This window comes from Lycorma delicatula, chromosome 8, assembly GCF_047948215.1.
Source record: "Lycorma delicatula isolate Av1 chromosome 8, ASM4794821v1, whole genome shotgun sequence".
In the NCBI taxonomy this organism is placed as follows: domain Eukaryota; kingdom Metazoa; phylum Arthropoda; class Insecta; order Hemiptera; family Fulgoridae; genus Lycorma; species Lycorma delicatula.
The window spans coordinates 125,220,989-125,241,445 of record NC_134462.1 but is presented as its reverse complement, the minus strand read 5'-3'; the positions used below and the strand labels follow the sequence as shown (position 1 = coordinate 125,241,445).

At 28.7% G+C, this 20,457-nt stretch overlaps 1 protein-coding gene across 3 annotated transcripts in view; it reads left to right on the top strand.

The window, feature by feature from the left end:
- Nucleotides 1–20,457, top strand: part of LOC142328641 (TBC1 domain family member 13) — a 92,903-nt gene that overhangs the window by 58,466 nt on the left and 13,980 nt on the right. For 2 of the 3 annotated variants that reach the window (XM_075372508.1, XM_075372507.1), the window contains exons 11-12: nt 4,703–4,783; nt 14,931–15,118. In XM_075372508.1, coding sequence (XP_075228623.1) covers nt 4,703–4,721 — 19 coding nt within the window. In that variant the 3' untranslated portion in view covers nt 4,722–4,783; nt 14,931–15,118. The remainder of the gene's footprint in view (nt 1–4,702; nt 4,784–14,930; nt 15,119–20,457) is intronic. The other variant, XM_075372509.1, reaches the window with a different exon arrangement.

The following is a 20,457-nucleotide window of genomic DNA, read 5'->3' as shown; positions in this document are numbered from 1 at the left end:
AAAGATAAACCAAGAATACATTTTGAAAAATAGTTAGACTTTAACAACAAAAAGTGAAAATATGCAAAAGTCATATAATTTTTAAGTTTTACATTTGGATATAACTTTTTAGGGATCTTTGAAAAAGCAGAAGTTGCAAGTTATGTTACAGATAAATTTGAATTTAATATTAAAGGCAAATCTGCTGAAGTCCTTTCAATCCTACAAATGATAAAGTTGTTGGAAAAAATGGTCTTATAAAAATCAAAATGTGAACTCTACAATAAATTTGTTTGCCAGTTCACACCTGTAGGAGTTAAGTCTAATTTAAAGCATCACATTACAAAGACTGGCTATTATTTTTAATAAGCTTTAGTCTATTAAAAAATTAACAGATTTTGCAATTTTTCGATCAAATTATGATCAGGTTGATGTTTCAGATTAGGATTTAGGTTGATGTTTTGACAAATTTTCTTTAAACTCTGCATCAGGTTAAACAGATTGTCACCCACTCCATGCCAGATCATGTATGTTTATCAGACATCATTCCATCAGACATAGCATTATCCCCATACACTTCGCTTATCTGTCAATGAATTTTGGCCGCTTTTGTACCTCTTGCATTTAAGAAACAAATAGCAGTACATATTTCACAATCAGCGGCACTGTATATATTCATAAACATTTTAAAAACACAAAGGAAACTGTAAGTAAAAACTAACAACAGCCATGCTGCAGTGGACGTATATCAAAATTGTACTTACTTAAAAAATGTATCTTGTACATACAGGGGTATTTAAAATGATGGGCTATTCATTTTTGGACTATACATATCAAAATAAACAAAAAAGTCTTATGTAAAATTTTGATTTCTCCTTTATTTTCCTTCTATTTGCCATTTTGTGTTTACTAATGAAAAATGTATATTTCAAGAATGGATTGAAAAATCACACATGGTACACACATTTATACAATGTTGCCTATTAAATAAAAATTACAATAAACTCATTCACACATTTCAGATCCTCATCAATCAGTTATCCTCAGTTTTATTGAATTACGTTTTATTTGCAAAAATGTTAAGCATTTTATTGTGAACAAAGTGACACTTCAGTTTTGTAAATTGATTGATAAATAGCCAACATACAACAGAAAATGTGACATAATTTTTGCCAGATTTCATCTCCTCTCATATCAGGTACTTGATTTATTATGCTATTAATTGATTTACTATTAATCATTTTGATTTATTATTAATATTGTTAATACTATTTGTTTTTTTTCAAATTATGTATTAATTTTTTCAAGATAAATGTTGTAAAATACAATTAATTACCTGAGATAATCAACAATTTAATTTACAAAACAACAATATTTAAGATTATTTTTAGATAATTAATTATTATTTTTTAAATAGCAGTAATTATTATGATTATTTTAAAAGTCAATCAAAACAGGTTCAAAGAAACTACCATTAAAAATTATACAAGTTTACTCTTGTTCTGAAAGACAGTCTTACCGCTCAAAGATTTCTAGAACATTCCTTATTTGAATAAATCCATTGTGGATTCTCAGATTTAGTTCTTCAATACTGAGGACTGAAATAGAATAAACAATATTTTTTAAATGACAGCAAAGGTAAAAGCCAAGAGGGTTTAAGTCGGGCATAACAATTCTGACCCATCGCGACCTAAACATGTTTTAGGAAATGTTTCATGCAGGTGATCTGTTACCAACCAACTGAAATGTGCCATCTTGATTAACCAAATATGTATTCTTACTTCCAAAAGTAGGTCTTCCAACAAATGTGCAAGATTCAAATGGTTGAGGTAATTTTTCCATTTAGATGGTTAATATCTGTTAGACAATCATTAACAATACCTGCCCATAGGTTTAGGGAAAATAATTATTGGTGACTCCTCTGTTAGTATGAGAATTCTCCTCTTTCCAAATATGCTGATTGTAAATGGAATGTCGGCAGAGAAACAGTATTTTTTAATAATCTTTCTTTGAAACCAATTATAGAAAACATATCTGTAAGGGTAATCATTTACAGTCAGCCTTTATAATTGTTGAAAGTGGTAAGGGTAAAGATTGTTACCATTTAAAACATGCTACACAGTCAAGTGGCTCACCTTTTCTGCTATTGCCAGAACCTTGTAATTTCACCAGGGGATTCTGCAACACAAGTTAGAACACGTTCTTCTAAATGAATAGTTGTATTTCTTGGTCTCCTTGGTCATTTCACTGGCCTAAATGAACCTATTTTCCTAAGCTGTGCATGGAATCTTTCAAAAATCTTATTGTTTGGCACATATATATTAGAGAATCTGTTTTGATAAGTATTATTTGCCTCAGCCCTGTTGTGGTTAGTTAAACCATATAAATGCATGTTACACATTTCCTCAAAGGAGATTGAATATCCATAATGATAAAACTAAAACTAAATCTAAAAACCAATGATAACAATATATTGTATTTTGGTAATGAAAAAAAATTAAACAAGAAGTAAGATTTTTTCACAATTATATAATTTTATTTTAAAATACATTACTATATTTTTAGGTCTACATAAATACCTGAAGTTCAAGTAATTTTAAAATGATAGTTATTAAGATTTTAATATTATCTTAAAGATCTATCTTATTTTTTAATTTTTAAGTGTAACCCAGTGGAAAGTAAAAAGTTTAAGTAAAATTTATTAAAATTATGTAATTATGTATTGAGAATTAATTTAGTAGTATTGCTCAATACTAAAAATTAGTTGGCATTTGTAATAAAATTCTCTTTAAGAAAAATAATAGTAAATCAATTAATAGCACAATAAATCAAGTGATTATTATGTTGAGTTAATAGAAGAGGAGATGAAGTCTGGCAGAAACTTGTCATAATTTTCAGTCGTTGTTGGTTATGTTTCATTTTATTCATAATAAAAATAAATGTTTAAAATTTTTGCAAATAAAAATGTAATATGTTAAAACTAAGAATTAGCAAGATATAAAGAATTAGAAAATTGATGACTGCCATTTTGAAATTTGTCAGAATACGTGTTTATACTGTAATCTTTTATTTATTAGACGTCATAAATGTGTGTCCAAGTATTATTGTGATTTCTCAAGCTGATCTTAAATCTTTCATTAATAAACATGAAGTGGCAGAAAAGAAATAAAGGAGAATCAACCATTTTTGTATGACTTTTTTTGTTCATTTTGGCACATAAATCTGAAAATGTATTACATTTTAGGTACATATATATATTGTTGCTTGTTCGTGGCTCGATCAGGATATTGAGAGATTGACAATTGGAAACGATTATATGATTACAATTTATTAGTTAAAGAACATAAGTAAAACAAGGCAAATGAATAACGACAATAATAATAATAATAATAATAAGCAGCAATAACAAACATCTCACAATAATAAATAAACAAATAATGATCATAGTAATCACAATAACAGTAATAATATAATAATATTAATAATAATAAGAAACAGAGATTATATACAAAACAAAATTTAAAGTAATCGTCAGGATCTATTCATAGGTTGATAATGAAAACCAGAATTCAGTCTCATTGACAAAAGACATTAGCATGACTGCTAGTTTTAACACTTTTAACCACTAGTCTTGTATTAACAGTAACAGTACAATAAATACGACAAGTTAAAGTCCTTTCACTGCAAATACCTTTGCTGTTCATCAATAAAACTGTCCTAACAGTTTATGAATTAAATTTAGTATATTATCTCTTTCACTTACAGTGTAACAGTAACTCACCGCCCCCTTTTTCGTTTTCATGTACTGGCCACACTGGAATTGCTTATGATGGTCACCCTAATCGCGTCGAACGTAATTCACTAGAAATTCACTTCTTCACTGACCTCGCAGAACTTACATTCCGCAGACTTACTCTCATCTTGCAGACTGATATCATAACGTCTCGCTTAGACTGATTCGCAGAACTCACATTGCAGACTTCATCCAGCAGGCTTGCATCATAAAATCTCCTCGCAAAACTGATTTTTAATTGTTCTTTCCCAGAGTATTTATACCCTATCTTCTTTACCTGCTGGACCAGACCCCAGGTGAGCATGAGAATGATCGACTGAGCCCTTCTGTTCTCATGCATTCCTAACCTGGGTCCAGTAACTTTTCTCACGGAAGAACATCTGTTTATTGTTTCTCAGTGGACAGTATTACAAAAGATGTTTGTTAAAAGGTTCCTTTTAGCCCCTTTCTGGATTGCTCCTATTATTATATTTTCTACTACTTTCTTCTTAGTTGGTAGGTATCCCTTACTCAGATCGGTTAAACCAGTCTTATAGTATATATATATACACACACACACTTACAGGTTATACAATATTACTTACTGGTAATGGAAAATGAAGATAAAAATTTGAATTATTTAGCTAACTGTAGTAGCTTTAATTTTAATTAAATTAATTGTGAGTTTCTTTCTTTGTATTTATTATTTTTAATGTACAGATAGTTTAATTTCATTAAATTAGAAGTAATTCTTTTTTAATTAGATTTTAATGTTTCCACTGTTCAGTATTCATATAAAAAAAATTAAGTCATTAATAATTAATTTTCTTTTGTTCATTATGTTTGAATTCATGAAGTTTTATCGCATCATTTTAATTTGATTTTTTTAAAAAATATATTTGATAAATATTTAAGTGTAATTTTTTTTTTAATTTTGTTTTGCTTTTTCAGCTCAAACATCTATCGGTGAGACTTAATCCTTTTTTTCCTTTTCAATGCTTGGAGAAGACATCATTATCCTTGTTTGTAATGGTATTTTTGTTATGAATTATACATTTACTATACAGTTACATGTAATTTGTCAAGTTTAATTTCTACATCATTTATCTTTTTATTATTGTTAATATATTGATCTAATTATATGTTTGCTCAAATTTTTATTTTGTTATAAAATGATTTATTAACTTTTAGTATAATTTTATTTTTATTTCATGTATATTTAAGATAACTGTTTTTTTGTTTTATTCAAATCTAATCTTTCTCAGCTTAATTTAGTACAATTTTTAAAAATTACTGTTGCTAATGATATTTTTTTTTTAAATGGAATTGTAGCTTTTTTGAATCTATTGAAAGCAAAAGTGAAACCAGACTTTGATAGTTCAGTTTAAGATTGGCATATAATCTGGTCTATTTGGTTTAGTATTAACAGCATATGTTTATAAAATTGTTAATAGTTATTATTCATTTTTGTATTCTTTAACATGTGTTCATTTCATTCAGTGTAAAATAGTATGTAAGTAAATTAAATAAAGAAACTTAATGTTGTAGGAATATTTTACTGAACATTTTAATAGTAAGTATTAAAATTCTATATTTAATTTTTTATAAAAAAAAAGTTTTTATGCTTTAGAAATTAAATAATATAATTCTATTTTAAAATTTTTTAAAAATCAGTTTCATTATATTGAATTTACATTTTAAAATAGTATTAAGTTGTTATGTTTTAGTGTAAAGATTTCATGTCAGTGTTTCCTTGGGTTGACTTGTGAAGTGTATCATACCTTCTGAACTTTACAGAATATTATCCTAAAATAAAGCTGTAAAATTTATATGATAAAACATTAATTCCTTTATAGCTAGTTGTTTTTCGAGAGGTGCTATCTGCGTACTGTTTGAACTTCCTTGATTATGTATTGGTTGATTCATGGTATTGATTTATTGATATTGAAACAATTAGTTTATATTTTTTTTTTAAATCTGTACTTTGATAAGTTTTTTAATGAACTTTCTTCGTACCTTTTTTCTGGGAGTATATTGTTGAATGTTATTAATACTGTATTAAAAAAGACAGTAAATAATTTGTTAAAACATTTGTTTATTTTGAATGATTTTTGTTGGAGATGTAGAACAGTTCTAAATAAATTTAAAAATACCAATTCAATCATGAGTAATCCATTTTACAACAGGATCTTTATGTCAGAATTAATTATCATAAAAATCTACAAAAAATTACTTCAGAAACCCTTCAAAAATAAAATAAATATTGATAATTTGTGTATGAGGTTTGTTCAGAAAATAAGCAAACTTTATTTTTCTATTCTTTATAATTAATTTTACAGATTATTGGTCTTTGTTCCCTTCAAAGTATTCTGCTCTTTCGTACACTTTTCCCAGCGGTGTTTCCTTTTCATGAAGCAGTGCTGGATAGCTTCATTTGAGATGGCCTTTGAGGTCCATAATGAATTTGCTTTAATGTCATCAATAATCTTAGAACAGCATCCTATCATCACCAATTTTATTTTCAGAAATAAGAAAAAATCGCAAGGAGCTGATGAGTTGGAAGGCTGAGGGAGGACAATCAGCTGAACTGACAAAGCTGAGTCTGTGGGTGCATTGGCGTGGTGAAGGAACCACAAGTTGTCTCGCCACGACTCTGGTCTCTTTTTACAGATTTTTTCACGTAACTGTTGTAAAACGCCTTGATAGTATGCACGACTCACTGTTTCACCTTGAGGCAAGAATTCAAAATGCACAATTCCATTAAAATTGAAAAAAAAACAGAGAGCATTACTTTGACGTTGGATCAAGACTGGGGTGTGGAGCTCCTTTGCCAACACATTGGCTTGTTCAAGAGGTTGCAGACAAACATCCACTCAATATTCTTTCTGATATTTGATCATCAAACAAAGAACAAATTTTGTTGCAACTCAATGGATGTTCAGTTTTTCAGTCAAAAAGTCATCCCATGATCCATTTCAGATGCTAACTTCTTTTGCATATTCTCTGAATCAGTCAACGATTTGCATACACCAGATAATTCATTTTCTGAACGTGGTTGTCATCAGTTGAAATCAAAGGCTTTCCTGATCAAGGGTCATCTTCAGTTGACTGATGACTACTTTTAAATTGTGAAAACCATTTGTAACATTGCGTACGACCCAGAGCATCATCTCTGTTAGCTTATGATCCAGAGCATTCTGTAAGCTTAACAGAAATATGTGGACATTTAGTGTTATTTACTTACATGCAGTGATGTAGCAAACTAAAATTCATTCTTTTTTACTCAGAATTGTTACTTATTTATTCATTATTTACGTTAAGTAAAACTTTTCTAAAGCAATCTCTCAATAAATTAGAAAAAAATTGCTGTCACTTCACATTGCGTAGGGCATTAATAAAGCAGGCACTTTCTAACAGAAAACATTTTGTTTTTTTTTTGTTTTTTTGTGTTTATCTTTATAAAGCAGCATTGAATAAAAATATTTTACCATAGAATTACAGTGGTTTGAATAAACAAATTCTGTTGCACCCATGGAAAATAATTTTTTAGTAGGCTTACTAGGCCCAGTTAGAGAGCAGTGCATTACAATTCTGAAATAGAGTTAAAAAATTAATAACTTGGTATGAACAGGCTATTTATTGTTTTTAATACAATAGTGGGGTGTTGTCTTGAATGGAAATACTGCTGTAGAATTCTCTTGAATCAAATTGAATCGTAGATTCAATTTGAATCTACCCTGGTAGATATTAAATGATCATGTATTCTGCTATTAGTATACTGTATAATTTTGTTTTAGTGTATTCTGCTGTTTGGCTTTACTTTAAAATAATTATAATGAATATAGTACAGTGATCGTCCAGAAAGTAAAAACTGTTTTTGTTTTATACCAGATTTATTACATTTATTTTAACTTTAATACATGCATCATAATCTACATTTTTTAAGGTATTTTTTACAAAATCACCTGATTTCAAGCATTTGTCAAATTGTGACACTAGTTTTTGATGTCATCAAAGAAGTCTGGTGCCAGTCCATTAAGCTACTCATTAACAACTTTCTTGACATCATCAATTTCATAGAGGCTCCTGCCAAGAAACTCAATTCAATTTTGTAAACTGGTAAAAATTGAATATCGCTTGGAGCAGGATGGATGATCAAAAACATTCCATCTGAAATCTTTGAGAAGTTCACAAGTTTTTTTTGCGACATATGGAGTTTCATTGTCATGAAGCACACTCCATGAATTAAAAGACCATTCATTACATTGTCACTATATATGGCAATAATATGACTGAATTTCCACAAGACGGAACACTGTTCATTCAACATTTTTGACTGATCTCACCTCACAGTCATCAGGATTTTCAGTTTTTTCATTCATTATAAACACATGTAAAATCACTCCCTGTCACAGTACAGCTATGAAATTTTATACAGTGCTAGCTGAACAATAACTGAGATCAGTTGGCCTTTACTGATGTGCAAACAGTTCTTACTTTCTGGATGACCTTGTTACGTAACAATGTTAAACAGCAATTAATCTTTTATAGCTTACAATTTTTGTAAGTTGATGAATAATCACCAAATATGAAAGTTTAAACTAGTTTATACATATATGGTTATATTATATACCTTATAAACCTATGGTATATATATATTTTTTTTTTTTTTTTTATTTTATTACCTTATTACTATTATTATGATATTTCATTTTTTATATAATGTTTGGAAGTTAATGTGTAAAATATTAATTTTAAGTGAAAAATTAATATCAGAGGATTATACTATGTGGTGTGCTCAAAAGTAAAGGCCAGATCGGTAACAAAATGAGAACAGTTGAACATATTTGATATAAAACAAACTTTTTTAAACCCATTGCATAAAATCAGGCACCTGGGATTGTAGCCACTTTTCCATTTAGATTTTCATCTTGTCACTTTCCTCGAATTATCGGGAAGCAAGCCAAATTTTGAGGTGTAGGAAGAGATAGTAGTCACTGAGCACGAGATCAGGACTGTAAGGAAATTATCAAAAATCTCCTATTTGAATTTTTGAATTGGTTCTGTTGTGTATGCAGCTGTGTGTGGATGTGCGTTATTGTGAAGAACAATTCCTGATAAGCATTCCCTGTTATTGGATTTGAATGTCATAACACAGTTTAGAAAGTGTTTCACAGTAGACTTGTGATTTGATGGATGTTCCAAGTTCTACAAAATTAATCAAAAGCACACTGTGTTTGTCTCAGAATAAAGTTGCCGTGATTTTCCTTAGTGACTGGGCTTGTTTGAATTTTTCTGGTGTAGGTGAACTAGAATGATGCCACTGCATGGAATGTTGTTTTGTCTCAGCATGACGTATAGAATCGTATAAAAATCTTGACATACAAAATCCACAGTTTGTCACCAGTGATGATATGGGAAAAAAATCTGTCTTCCTTGTGATTAAAGCGATCAGCAGATGTCATCTGATCTTTGTGAGCACTTGTCAACATCTTCGGCACTCATCGTACACACTGTTTATGATAGCTAAGAGTGTCAGTCACAATTCTCAACAATGTTGCCTTTGAAACATCGGGAAATTCTAGAGAAATATTACTAATTGTAAAACAACAATTTTCTTTCACTTTTGCATTCAAGGTAAGCTTAGTATCCAAAGCCTACCACTTGTCTGTTACACACATTTGAATAGTCTTTTTAAACTCATGACACCGTTGCCTCACATTTCCTTCCCTCATTGCAGTAGGCTCATATGTTTCACATAATTGACAGTGAATTTCAGCAGTGTTATGTCCTCTTCCTTTTAGTAATTAATCACTGATTGAATTTTACAACAGGTGGGATTAGTTATTAATATACAGTATTGCAAAGGAAAACAATAATGAACTGAAGACAATGTGGTAGTTACATGTCCAACTGACAACTTAAAGCTAAGCCTATGGGTGAACCAAATCAGTGATGCCAATTGCTGTTCATAACTCATCTACCCTTACTTTTGAACTGCATCTCATAAATAACAAACTTGTGTTAAATAGTTGTAAGATAAATTAAGTGGAATGCGCAAAAGAGGTATAATAAAGATGTAATAGTGTGAATGGTTGGTTGAATAGAGAAACTGGATGAAGTAAATTAATGATTTTCAATAACGATAAAGTTAACTGTGGAATTTGGGGGTTGTTTGCAAGTTAGAAGTGAAAGGGATGTCTGTTTCAGGGTTATTTAATCAAGCCTAAGTTTGGAAGTAGTTTTAAATTCTTGTCGCTTATCAAAGATATGTTAAAAAGTAGTGTATATTAATAATAATAATAATGAAACTGGATTTTTTTTTAATAATTGTATGAAAATCTTTGATTATACATGTTTGGTAACACTTTAATAATTTACATATTCATGAAATCTGTGGAATTTATTTATTTCTTAAAGATGTTTTTTATAATTAGATTTTTTTTCATTATAGTTTTTTGAATAGTTCAATTTAATTTTGATTAGTGAATTTTAATAACAAATTTATTAAATAAAATATTTTATTTATTATTTTTGTGTAAGCTTCTGTACAAAAAAGAGACTATTTGAAGTGGCAATTTGCCGAAGCAGAAATATTTTTGATGTCCCAATGGATATTCTTTTTGGAGGATTTTACTGTGTATTAATTATATATATATATATATATATATATACACACGCATATATATTTTATAAAGGCAATTGTTTTTGTTAATCTAAATTTTGGTCTAATCACCAGTATTCTGAGGGACCTAGCTTATTCTAACTAAGAAAAATTAAAATGAATGAACCCAGCAATGAAACATAAAGAAAATAATGAACATTATCATTACAATAATCCGAACCAATACATTTTTACCCATAATATATAATGTAATAAAGGTCTTCGTTAATGTTTAACTAATGCAAGAAAATAATGAATGATTGGAAAGACGTGTAAGTTCAGAGCATTGCATGTCTAGTCTGATTTTAACATATACTAACATTAATTTCACTATAACTGTGTATTGCCAATTTTCTCCAGCACTACTAAGTCTATAGTCAGTGCAATGCTTAAGTAACAAATGTGTAATAGTGTTTTCCAGGAGAGCTAAAAAACATTTCAAAACCCGATTTAAAATTCATCCTTCAAAATTCCACCATGATGAAAATGAATTCCATTCCTTAGCCAATATTTATAAGTTACATATAGTTATACCTGTGTATGTTTGTTCCTGCAGTATTAAATCTCTGTTATAAATATTTATTACTTTATTGAGATATATAAATTTTATTGTTGAAAAATATATTTATAATTGTAAGCTGTCAAATATATCAAATTTGTTACTTTACTAGTGAAAATGTAAAAAGAAGTCTTATTTACACAAATTCGGCAATAAATTTATTACTATATATTTATTTTATTTTATAACTAAAGAATCCTAGAAAACATAAAACTGATACAAGAAAAATAATCTATTTAACTTAACATAATGTAAAATGCTTTAATAAAATCTATACTATTCTTTTGTTAATACTACAACAATTTGAACAAAAATAATTAAAAAATGTAATGAGAAAAAGATTTAATTTTTAAAATGCGTAATTCACAGCGAACATACTATATATTAATCACAAATAATGTACATTACATTGGTAATAACAATAAAAATTCTGAGGAAAAGCAGTTCGTTTCTAAATGTGCAAAAATTACAATTAACACATTGTATTATACTACAGTAAACAACATAACAATATCTTGTTAATACTACAATAACAACTTTTCAAAAATAATTAAAAAACATTCAGAGAAAATTATTCTTTTTTTTTGCAAAAATTAAATTTTTATGTAGAAAATTATTTTCTGTGTAAAAACTATATTATTTATAATTTTTAATCAGAAACAATGATACAAATCATTTAAGGGAAATATTTAATTATTTAAGGGAAATATATATTTATTTATAAATATAAATATTTTAAAACAAAAAAAGTTATTAAGTTTTAATTAGAAAAAACAAAAATAAAACGTAATATAGAACAATTTTAAAAGATCCAATTGTAGTTTTCCAGTGTATTTTTTTTACTAGTTGTCTTCTTCTTCAGTGTCAGATTCTGTCCATCTGTCTTCAATACTATCTGATGTTGGAGGTTGCTCGTAAAATTTGTGGTATGCTCTTGGAATTAGGTGATCTTTGCAGAGCTGTGACAAATCATTCTTCTTTTGATTTGAAATACAAAATCCTTTTTCTCTTTCAATATCAATTTTTTTGAATTCTGTATTGTAAACTTTCTTTTACAAACACATTGATTTTTAATTTCCTGTCTTGAAACTACACAGTCATGAAGTCAAAATAACCTTTTTGTTGCTCTCTTGCATTTCTTTTCCATTATTTTTAGGTATGGATAAAATTTCCCCTTAGAAAGATTTTTCTCAGCTCTTTTTTGCGTTTTTAAAAATTTTTTATGGCTTTCTGGTATTATTCTTTTACTTTTTCTCTCTCTTTTTTTCATTTATGTCATTAGGATTAAAAAGTAAAAAATCATCATGTAATAATATGTTAATACAAATGGATTATGTTTATCTCAAGCCATATTGATTATCTAAGCCCAACCTTCAGGATTATAAACTGTGGAATGATTCTGTTTTGGAATGTACTGAGTCACATTCTGTATGGGAATGTCCCAGTTTATAAACGATGTGATCAATTGCTTGTAATTTATTGTTAGTATTTACAGCATGTATGCACATAAGTTATAATTCTTTTTTAGTACATCACAGCTGTGATATCAAGGTATAAATACTTTACGATATATTTAAAATTGTCAGTGATTTGTTCCTTGCACCTTGCATTTCTTGTTATAAAAAACATATATATTAATTTTTTATTCAAGTTTCAATCTAAATATCAAAATTTGCTACTTTTCCTACAATAGTGAGAACAGAGAGTGGGAAGTGATAAAATATGTTCTTCACTAAATTGAACTTTTTTTTCAGCCATCAATTGTGGTTTTCATCCCATTTTCGCAGTTTTAAAAATCCTTCTGTAGATAACTTTTTAAAAGTACCTCTTATAAGCCCTTCACTGATTCCAAGGGTATTCAGTAAGAATTTCCTGCATAGGTAATCTTTATTTTTTTTATCTTGATAAATTAATGTGTTTTTCTTGACTCGCCAGAAATAACTCTTCTCTTTAGCTTAGTCATTCAACATGGCAGATGAAAAATTCACATTGTGACTGTACTGACTAAAGAATAGAAATAAATGTAAAGAGATATTTCTTTTCTACCTTCTGGAATTTTTACATAACATTCATGATTTGAGCAAATCAGACATTAGTTTAGCAGGAACAAGTTTATGTAGTGATGTAAGATTGACTATAAGTTAAATGAAGAGCTGTATATTTTTTCTTTCCCACTTAGAAGCTTTTTACGTTTTTTTATTCAGATTCATAAACAAAATTATCAAGATTAGTTGTACTTATGTCAGTTAAGCTAACTTCAACAGCAGGTGCAGGATTGGGTGGTGACAGTGGTATTTTATCTGAATTGTTGCAGGCTTTTTCTTTCTCTTATACTGTTTTTCTGTGAAGTTCTCTTCAGAACTTTCATTGGCATTAACATTGTATCAGCATCGCAGTCATTTTTTGAACTGAGGAACAAATCTGTTGAATAAAATAAGAAATAATTATTAATTTACTAACCAAAAAAGAGTAAATTGAATATTATAGTTACAAAAGTAACGTAACAATAGGAACTTCCATGAAAATTGTGCAATGAATGTATTGTATCATAAATTAATTTTAGGCAGAATAATAAAACAAGAAATTTTAAATTGTATACTAACCTTCAGTTAAAATATCATTGTTTTCTTTTGAGGTAGAAGGCTGTGGGTTCTCGAGGTCTGGTCTGTTGATGATGATGATGATGATGATGAAAATCCAAAGGCAGTATCCCTTATGGTTTTTTAAGGAACTTGCTCATTGTGCCATAATTCACAATATAAAACTGTTTAGTATTAATTATCAGATAATAATAAATAATTAAAATAATATTATCACAATATTTACTGATACACAAACCATTCTGCAAATAGACACATCATTAAGACTAAAACACAAGAATAATTAATATGATCAAAGATGTAATGTTATTATTATGTTATCTTAATATTTTATTAAAACTTTTACCAATTTTAATAAATAAATTACAGTAATAAATAAAAATTAACTGGGCATAATGACATCATTATAATTAGAAAATGTTACTACGACACTAGTGAGGTACCGTCAGGATGTAATAATATATGAGAAATGTAATATTTATGACTCATTTTGGTAATTATTAGAGGAGAGATGAAACAACAAGGAAGAAAGAATCAGCAAAGAAGAAGTCACAAAAATCTACTTGTATATTAGGTATTTGTTATAACTTCACATAGGCTATAAGTTAAAAAAGAAATAACTAGGCAAATTCAAATTCAAAATATGTAAACCACAAATATTACAAAATATAAGTAGGGGGAAAAAAAATTAACCATGGCAAATAAACACATGTACTGTATTTGTTTATTTGCCCTGACATGAAGTAAAAGTATGCATAAATAATAATTATTGCAAATTAGAGAATATGCCATATTCAATAATTTACATTAACAGAAAATAAAACTCGCGCAAATTTACAAACATGGCATGTTCATTAGAATGCAATGTAGAGTAGTAGATTGTACAGAAAACAATTATAGCAGTAGATAATTGAATAACTTTATTTGCTTATTTTTCATTGTGAATTATAAAAAAGAATGCATATATTCATCAAAATGAAAGGATGATTTTGACCTCATAAAACATATAGCTAATCGTGCCAAAAGATGCACGTTGTCAAGTTACGTAGTGAACTAAATAAACGTGAAAAATGCGATTTTTCACATTTGTTACTTAAGCATGATGATGATGACAATATGTGTATAACAGTTAATACTCATACACTGAGTAAAAAAAAAATATATAATACTATAAATATATAATTTTTTCAGTAATAAAAAAATGTACTTCAGTAATTAAATTATAATTTACATTTTCTGTCTTTTGTCTTCTTGTTTTAGATAATTTTTTGATCATGTATGTTACTATTTTGTATTTGTTAGCATTTAGTGACACGTCATTTATATTTCTGTTAATGTCATGTTTGTACTTTTCAGATTCGTGTTTATATTTTAATCAAAGTAATATCCAGTGAACTAGTTAATTAATTTGGCTCTCTTGAATTTGAAGCTGTTTATTAATGGATGTGTTATTTGTTCATTGTTTATTAATTGCTGATTTATAATAAAAAATATGCATGATTCCAAAACATAAAGTGAGGATATAAAAGGCAAATAAATTGAAGGTAATCTGCAATCTTGATTTAATAATATGTAGTTTGTTTAAAGTTTTTTTTATATGCAGTACATTTTTCTAAATAATTATATTATTTAAAGATATGTTTTTTTTACATTGTCATTATAAGTTTGCTACTGTGCAATTCTCGAGCTTATTTGAAGGATAAAATTGATTGAGTGTATGTGATAAATACAAGATCAGATTTGCAGTTTTGATGTTTATACACTTGAACATCTACACATGGTGTCAAATACATAATAAATGATGATAGATGTTCAAGATTTATAACATAAAATTTTGTCTTATCAAAGATGTTCAGTCATCTATACTTAGTAGCTCAGTTCATATTAAGATTTTTTTTTGTTATATCTTTAGAAAATAGATGTGAATCTTTTTTTGGATTTATTAGTATAACCTTTTTCTATTGATGGTAATATTTAATTGTGATTTCACTTTTTGCTATTTGTACACTATTATTTAATTTTATTCAAGATCTTTTCTTTGTTAAAATATTTAATATTATGAATGATAGACCTTTAAAACAAAAAGTATCAGTGATTTATTTATCTAAATTATACATATATATAAAACCTGCTAGATTAGTCTAGTGTTTAAATTCTTCATCGCAAAATCAGCTGATTTTCATAGTATAGAGTTTTAAGGTTCGAGTCCTTGTAAAGGCAGTTGCTTTTATATGGATTTGAATGCTAGACTGCGGATACCAGTGTTCTTTGTGATTGGGTTGACCTAAGTCTGTTCCTGACTACATGTTTACCAGTACATTTTACACTTACATTACACCACATCTGCAGCTATATCTGACCTGGCAAGCCAGATGTAGCATTAAAGGTGTGTATAGACATTATTTGCCTATACACACACCTTGACCGCCAGTAGCTAGAAAACTAGTTAGAGAAATACATATATATACATATATCACTTTTTAATCAGAAAATTAGTTACCAAAAACAACATAAATATTTTTTCTAATATTGTTATTTACCAATGAATCTGTTCTGATCATAGCTGTGACTTCTTTTTTAAGTAAAGAATGTAGTTTTTTTTGTTTAAGTGGGTTATTCACATTTGTTTAATTATACAATATTTAATACCTTATAAATAATCTTTACAATAAAAATATTTTAAATATAAACTAATTAAAAAATGAAATTATACTATATTTGAGCTTAGCACTATGAAGCTTTGTGGAAATTATCTGACACTAGCATTCAAACAGAACAGTATTTAGTAATTAAGTATGTAGTGTGTTGGTTTATTGTATGGGGTGGGTGGGAAGTCTTTATGCTAGTTGTGAAATTATTAGGATAGGTACAGCTTATGTTATACGGTTCTAAAATGTCTGTGTGGGTTCCACCATGTCAAAGCACAGCTATATGCACCTCTATTTCCAATTCATCCGCAATAGCATATCAGTGGTGATCATTTCAAATTCTGAATGTTGCTGGATATAGTGGTGCATTCACTATTCAAGAGTGTTTGTTAGCTTGTTAGTAGGTCCACGAATGTTCACACACTGGTAAAATATTGGAGAACATTATGAATGACTTTGTACTTTTGGAAAATCATTACGTCACAGCAAACATTACTGACATGGAAGAAGAAGGCTTTTGCAACGGGAAGTGTTCAAGATGTGCCACACAGTGGGAAATCGAGCACTCAAGCTGAGACATGTGCTGCTATAGAGGCAGTGATTCAACAATCACCATTGAAGTCAATGTGCAAACATTCTGCAGAGTTAGGCATTCCAAGATTGACAATGCGAGACCATATGCATTAACTGTTTTTGTCCATCCACAGTTAATCTGTGAATAATAATGACCTTAATCGATGTGTTTATACATTTCAGTTATTGCTTAAATGCTTTCCATTAGCAAACGATAAGAAATCTTATTTTCAGACAAGTGTGCTGTCATAACTGTAATTTTTTTTTCTGGGAAAAAGACAATCCTCACTTTTTTTGAGGAAATCACAAACTATCCTTCTCATGTTATGATTTGGACTGAACATCCCTTCGTCCTTATTTTTTTGATGGTGCAGTTAATCAACACAGTTATCTGAGGATGATTGACGGGTGGTTGCTTCCAGAATTAACAGCAAAAGGGATTGCTAACATCATTACATTGAAATGTAATGATGTTAGCAATCCCTTTTAAATGTCTCAGTCTCAGTGTTTTTAAGTGTCAGTGAAATTTTTCTGAATCACCAGATTGTATGTGGGTCAGAAGAGTTACCGGCTCCTTTGCCTTGGCCAACAAGAAGCCCTGACCTTACCACACCTGACAATGCAATCTGGTGTTTTGTAAAAGAAGAGATAAAGAAATGCAGGTATGTCACCAATGAACAGCTCCACGATGCTGTTCAGTCAGCATTTGAAATGATCACCCCAGATAAGCTGTTGTGAATAAACAACCGGAGATGGAGGCACATACAGCTGTGCTTTGATCATGGTGGAACCCACAAAGATGTTTTAGATCCATAGAAGTTAAGGCCCACTTATCCTAATAATTTCTTAACTACCATAAAGGGATTTCCCACCCACCCCATAGTGTGCTATGATAGATGGTTTATATTTTTACACTTTTAGTTGACCAACTGTTAGATCTTCCTGAATAAATACATCTTGTTCTAATCCCTTAACTATCGTTTCTGCTTACTATAGTGAACCCATGATAAATTGGATGTATTTGAAATCAGAGTTGCTTAAAATATTGCTATATTCTTTGTGTCTCGTTATAGTCTTAGTGTTTCGATAATTTTCTGTAATTGTTGTGCTAGTAATGGTTTTTACACAAACAGTGAACCAAAATTATAGTCATTGTTTGTAGAGCTATATGCCTTAATTGCACGGTAGATTCATGTTTACTTTTCCACTTCATGAGTTATCGAGGTACTTAATATTGATATTAGTTAACCTGATAGGAGCTAATTTGATCTTGTTAAAATAATTGATATTAGGTGTAATTTTTTAGTTATGTAACATATGTGACTTTTTTTTTGTATGCCTGTGACTAATAAATTGATTTAATTTCATATATAGTGGTAACTCATACATTTTGAAATATGCATTTTAGAATTATTAATAAATATAAGAACTAATCTCTTTGAAATACTGCATTTTCATTCAGTGATATAATCTAGATTTTTTTATATATTAATAAGTTTATTTATCTCTTATAAAATATTAAGTTTATTTATTTTTGTAAGTTGATTAATTAATTTAATGAAACTCCTGTATCATGAACAAATCTTGTTTACTATGGTTACTAACTTGGTTAATAAAAACAACTATACTAACTTGATAAATATTGGTAAATACATAGGTATTTTTCAATACCTATGTATTTTTTATTTGGATTAGTGTGTTCATTTTGAAATATATGTGTTACATATCATTTATTTAAGAGTCATTCAGAAAGAAAAGAGCATTTGGCTGTAACGCAATAACTGAAAAATGTTTATTTTTTCCTTATTAATCATCATAAGTTGTAGGATGGCACACAAATAATAGTGCTGCTAATGTCACTATTCGGACAAAAGAGCAAATGAAAATCTTGAACTATACTGCTCTGTGCTCTGCAGGTTTATCAACTCCTGTACCGTAATATACAAGTATGAAATTTGAAGCGGTGAGTTGTACAATACTCTCGGTTCCAATTGCAGTACAAGCACACTTTACGAACCTTACAAATTAGCATCAATCATGGATCAGGCACTATTACTACTTAATTATGTGTTGTAGAATGTTACCTTAGGAAATACACTTGTCACAATCGCTGTTTCCACACCACCCCTTCTGTTCCTCTTATAGGGGTGGACCCTCTAAATGTGATTACATAACAGTAATCATCAATTTAGCCTCTATTCTTTATCACCTTATGAACTCAAAATTTTGTAAAATAAATTCCTATCCTATAAATACTTATTCCATTATTTTTTTTCAATGTTTTTTTTTTACCGTTGGCTACACTGCTGATTGTTTAGTCCAAAGAGAACATTCAGAATCTGTGTCAGCAACATAAAATGACTGCTATTTTTAGTCGCTGTTCACTGTTCCAACCGACACTATTCCAGTGAATGAGTAGCCAACCATTTCATTAATTTATAGACTTTATAACATGACAATAGTTTTACTGTGATTATAATAATTCACTGATGATTTTGTCAGCCAACTCTGAGACAGCTTTTTGATCTCATCAATCTTTTTAGAAACAAATAAAATTCATTGAGAACCAGATACAATATGTGGTGAGTAAACATGTCACAGCCAAATTTTTAAGCAGTGCTTTAATTGTAGGAGTGTTGTTTTGAAAAAAAAGTGTGCTGCACGATAGTTTGATTAAAATTTCTCGACAGGTATTTAGTGGTATATTGGCAAGAAATCTATGAGTAAGAGGCCTTTTTGGTTCCAAAAAAATGGTTACCATAACTTTCCATTTGCTGAAGGTGCCTAAGGTTTTATTACAGATTTTGCATTAGTTTTATTACAAATCTTCCCACATAAAGATTCATCTTCCCATATATATATATATATATATATATATCAAGAAATAGGAGGTTATGGATGTTCCCTTTTTTTTCTTATTCAGCAGCAGTTCCTTAATGGCGCCTTTATTGTTCCTAAATATTTAGAGATAATAGGAAAAACAATAAAATTAGAGAAAATAAGCTATCTTATCCATCAGTCGTTAATTATTTATCCTTATAAATCTTCTGGTTTGAATATTTTCCGGTATTTGATTAATTTATAGCCTAATGACTTTTATTTGACTGCAAATTTCTTAAGGGATAATTTTTTTATCTAAAAATCTGATCACACTGAGTAATTACAATAGGAAAGTAACTTATAACTTGGAAGGATGTCTCTTATTCAAGCAGTACGCTCAAATTTTCTTTTCTTTTCTGGATGGGTTATATTTTTTAAGTTTGCCTTTATAGATGTTAGTTGTTAACTGCTTTATTTACTTTGTATACATTAATGTAAGCTTTAAATAGCGAAGGAAATTAGTTTCTATTACTTGATGCATACTTTTTGTACCTTCTTTATTTATTATTTTAAAATGTACATCTGTTTTATTTTAAGACTTTCTTTTCAATATTATATGTTCACTCTTACTTTAGTCTGGTCTTTTTAAAGTAGAGCAGTTTTCACAACATTATAAATCATTAAAAGAAAATCTATTATCATTAATTATGCTAATCTTATAATTAATTAATAGCAGTGATTGTCAAGGGTATTTAGATGGTAGGCTATGTATAAGGTTGCCTTATTGATGCTTATTTCTGATCATAGTCTTAGTGTAGGTTTACATATAATAGTAACTACAC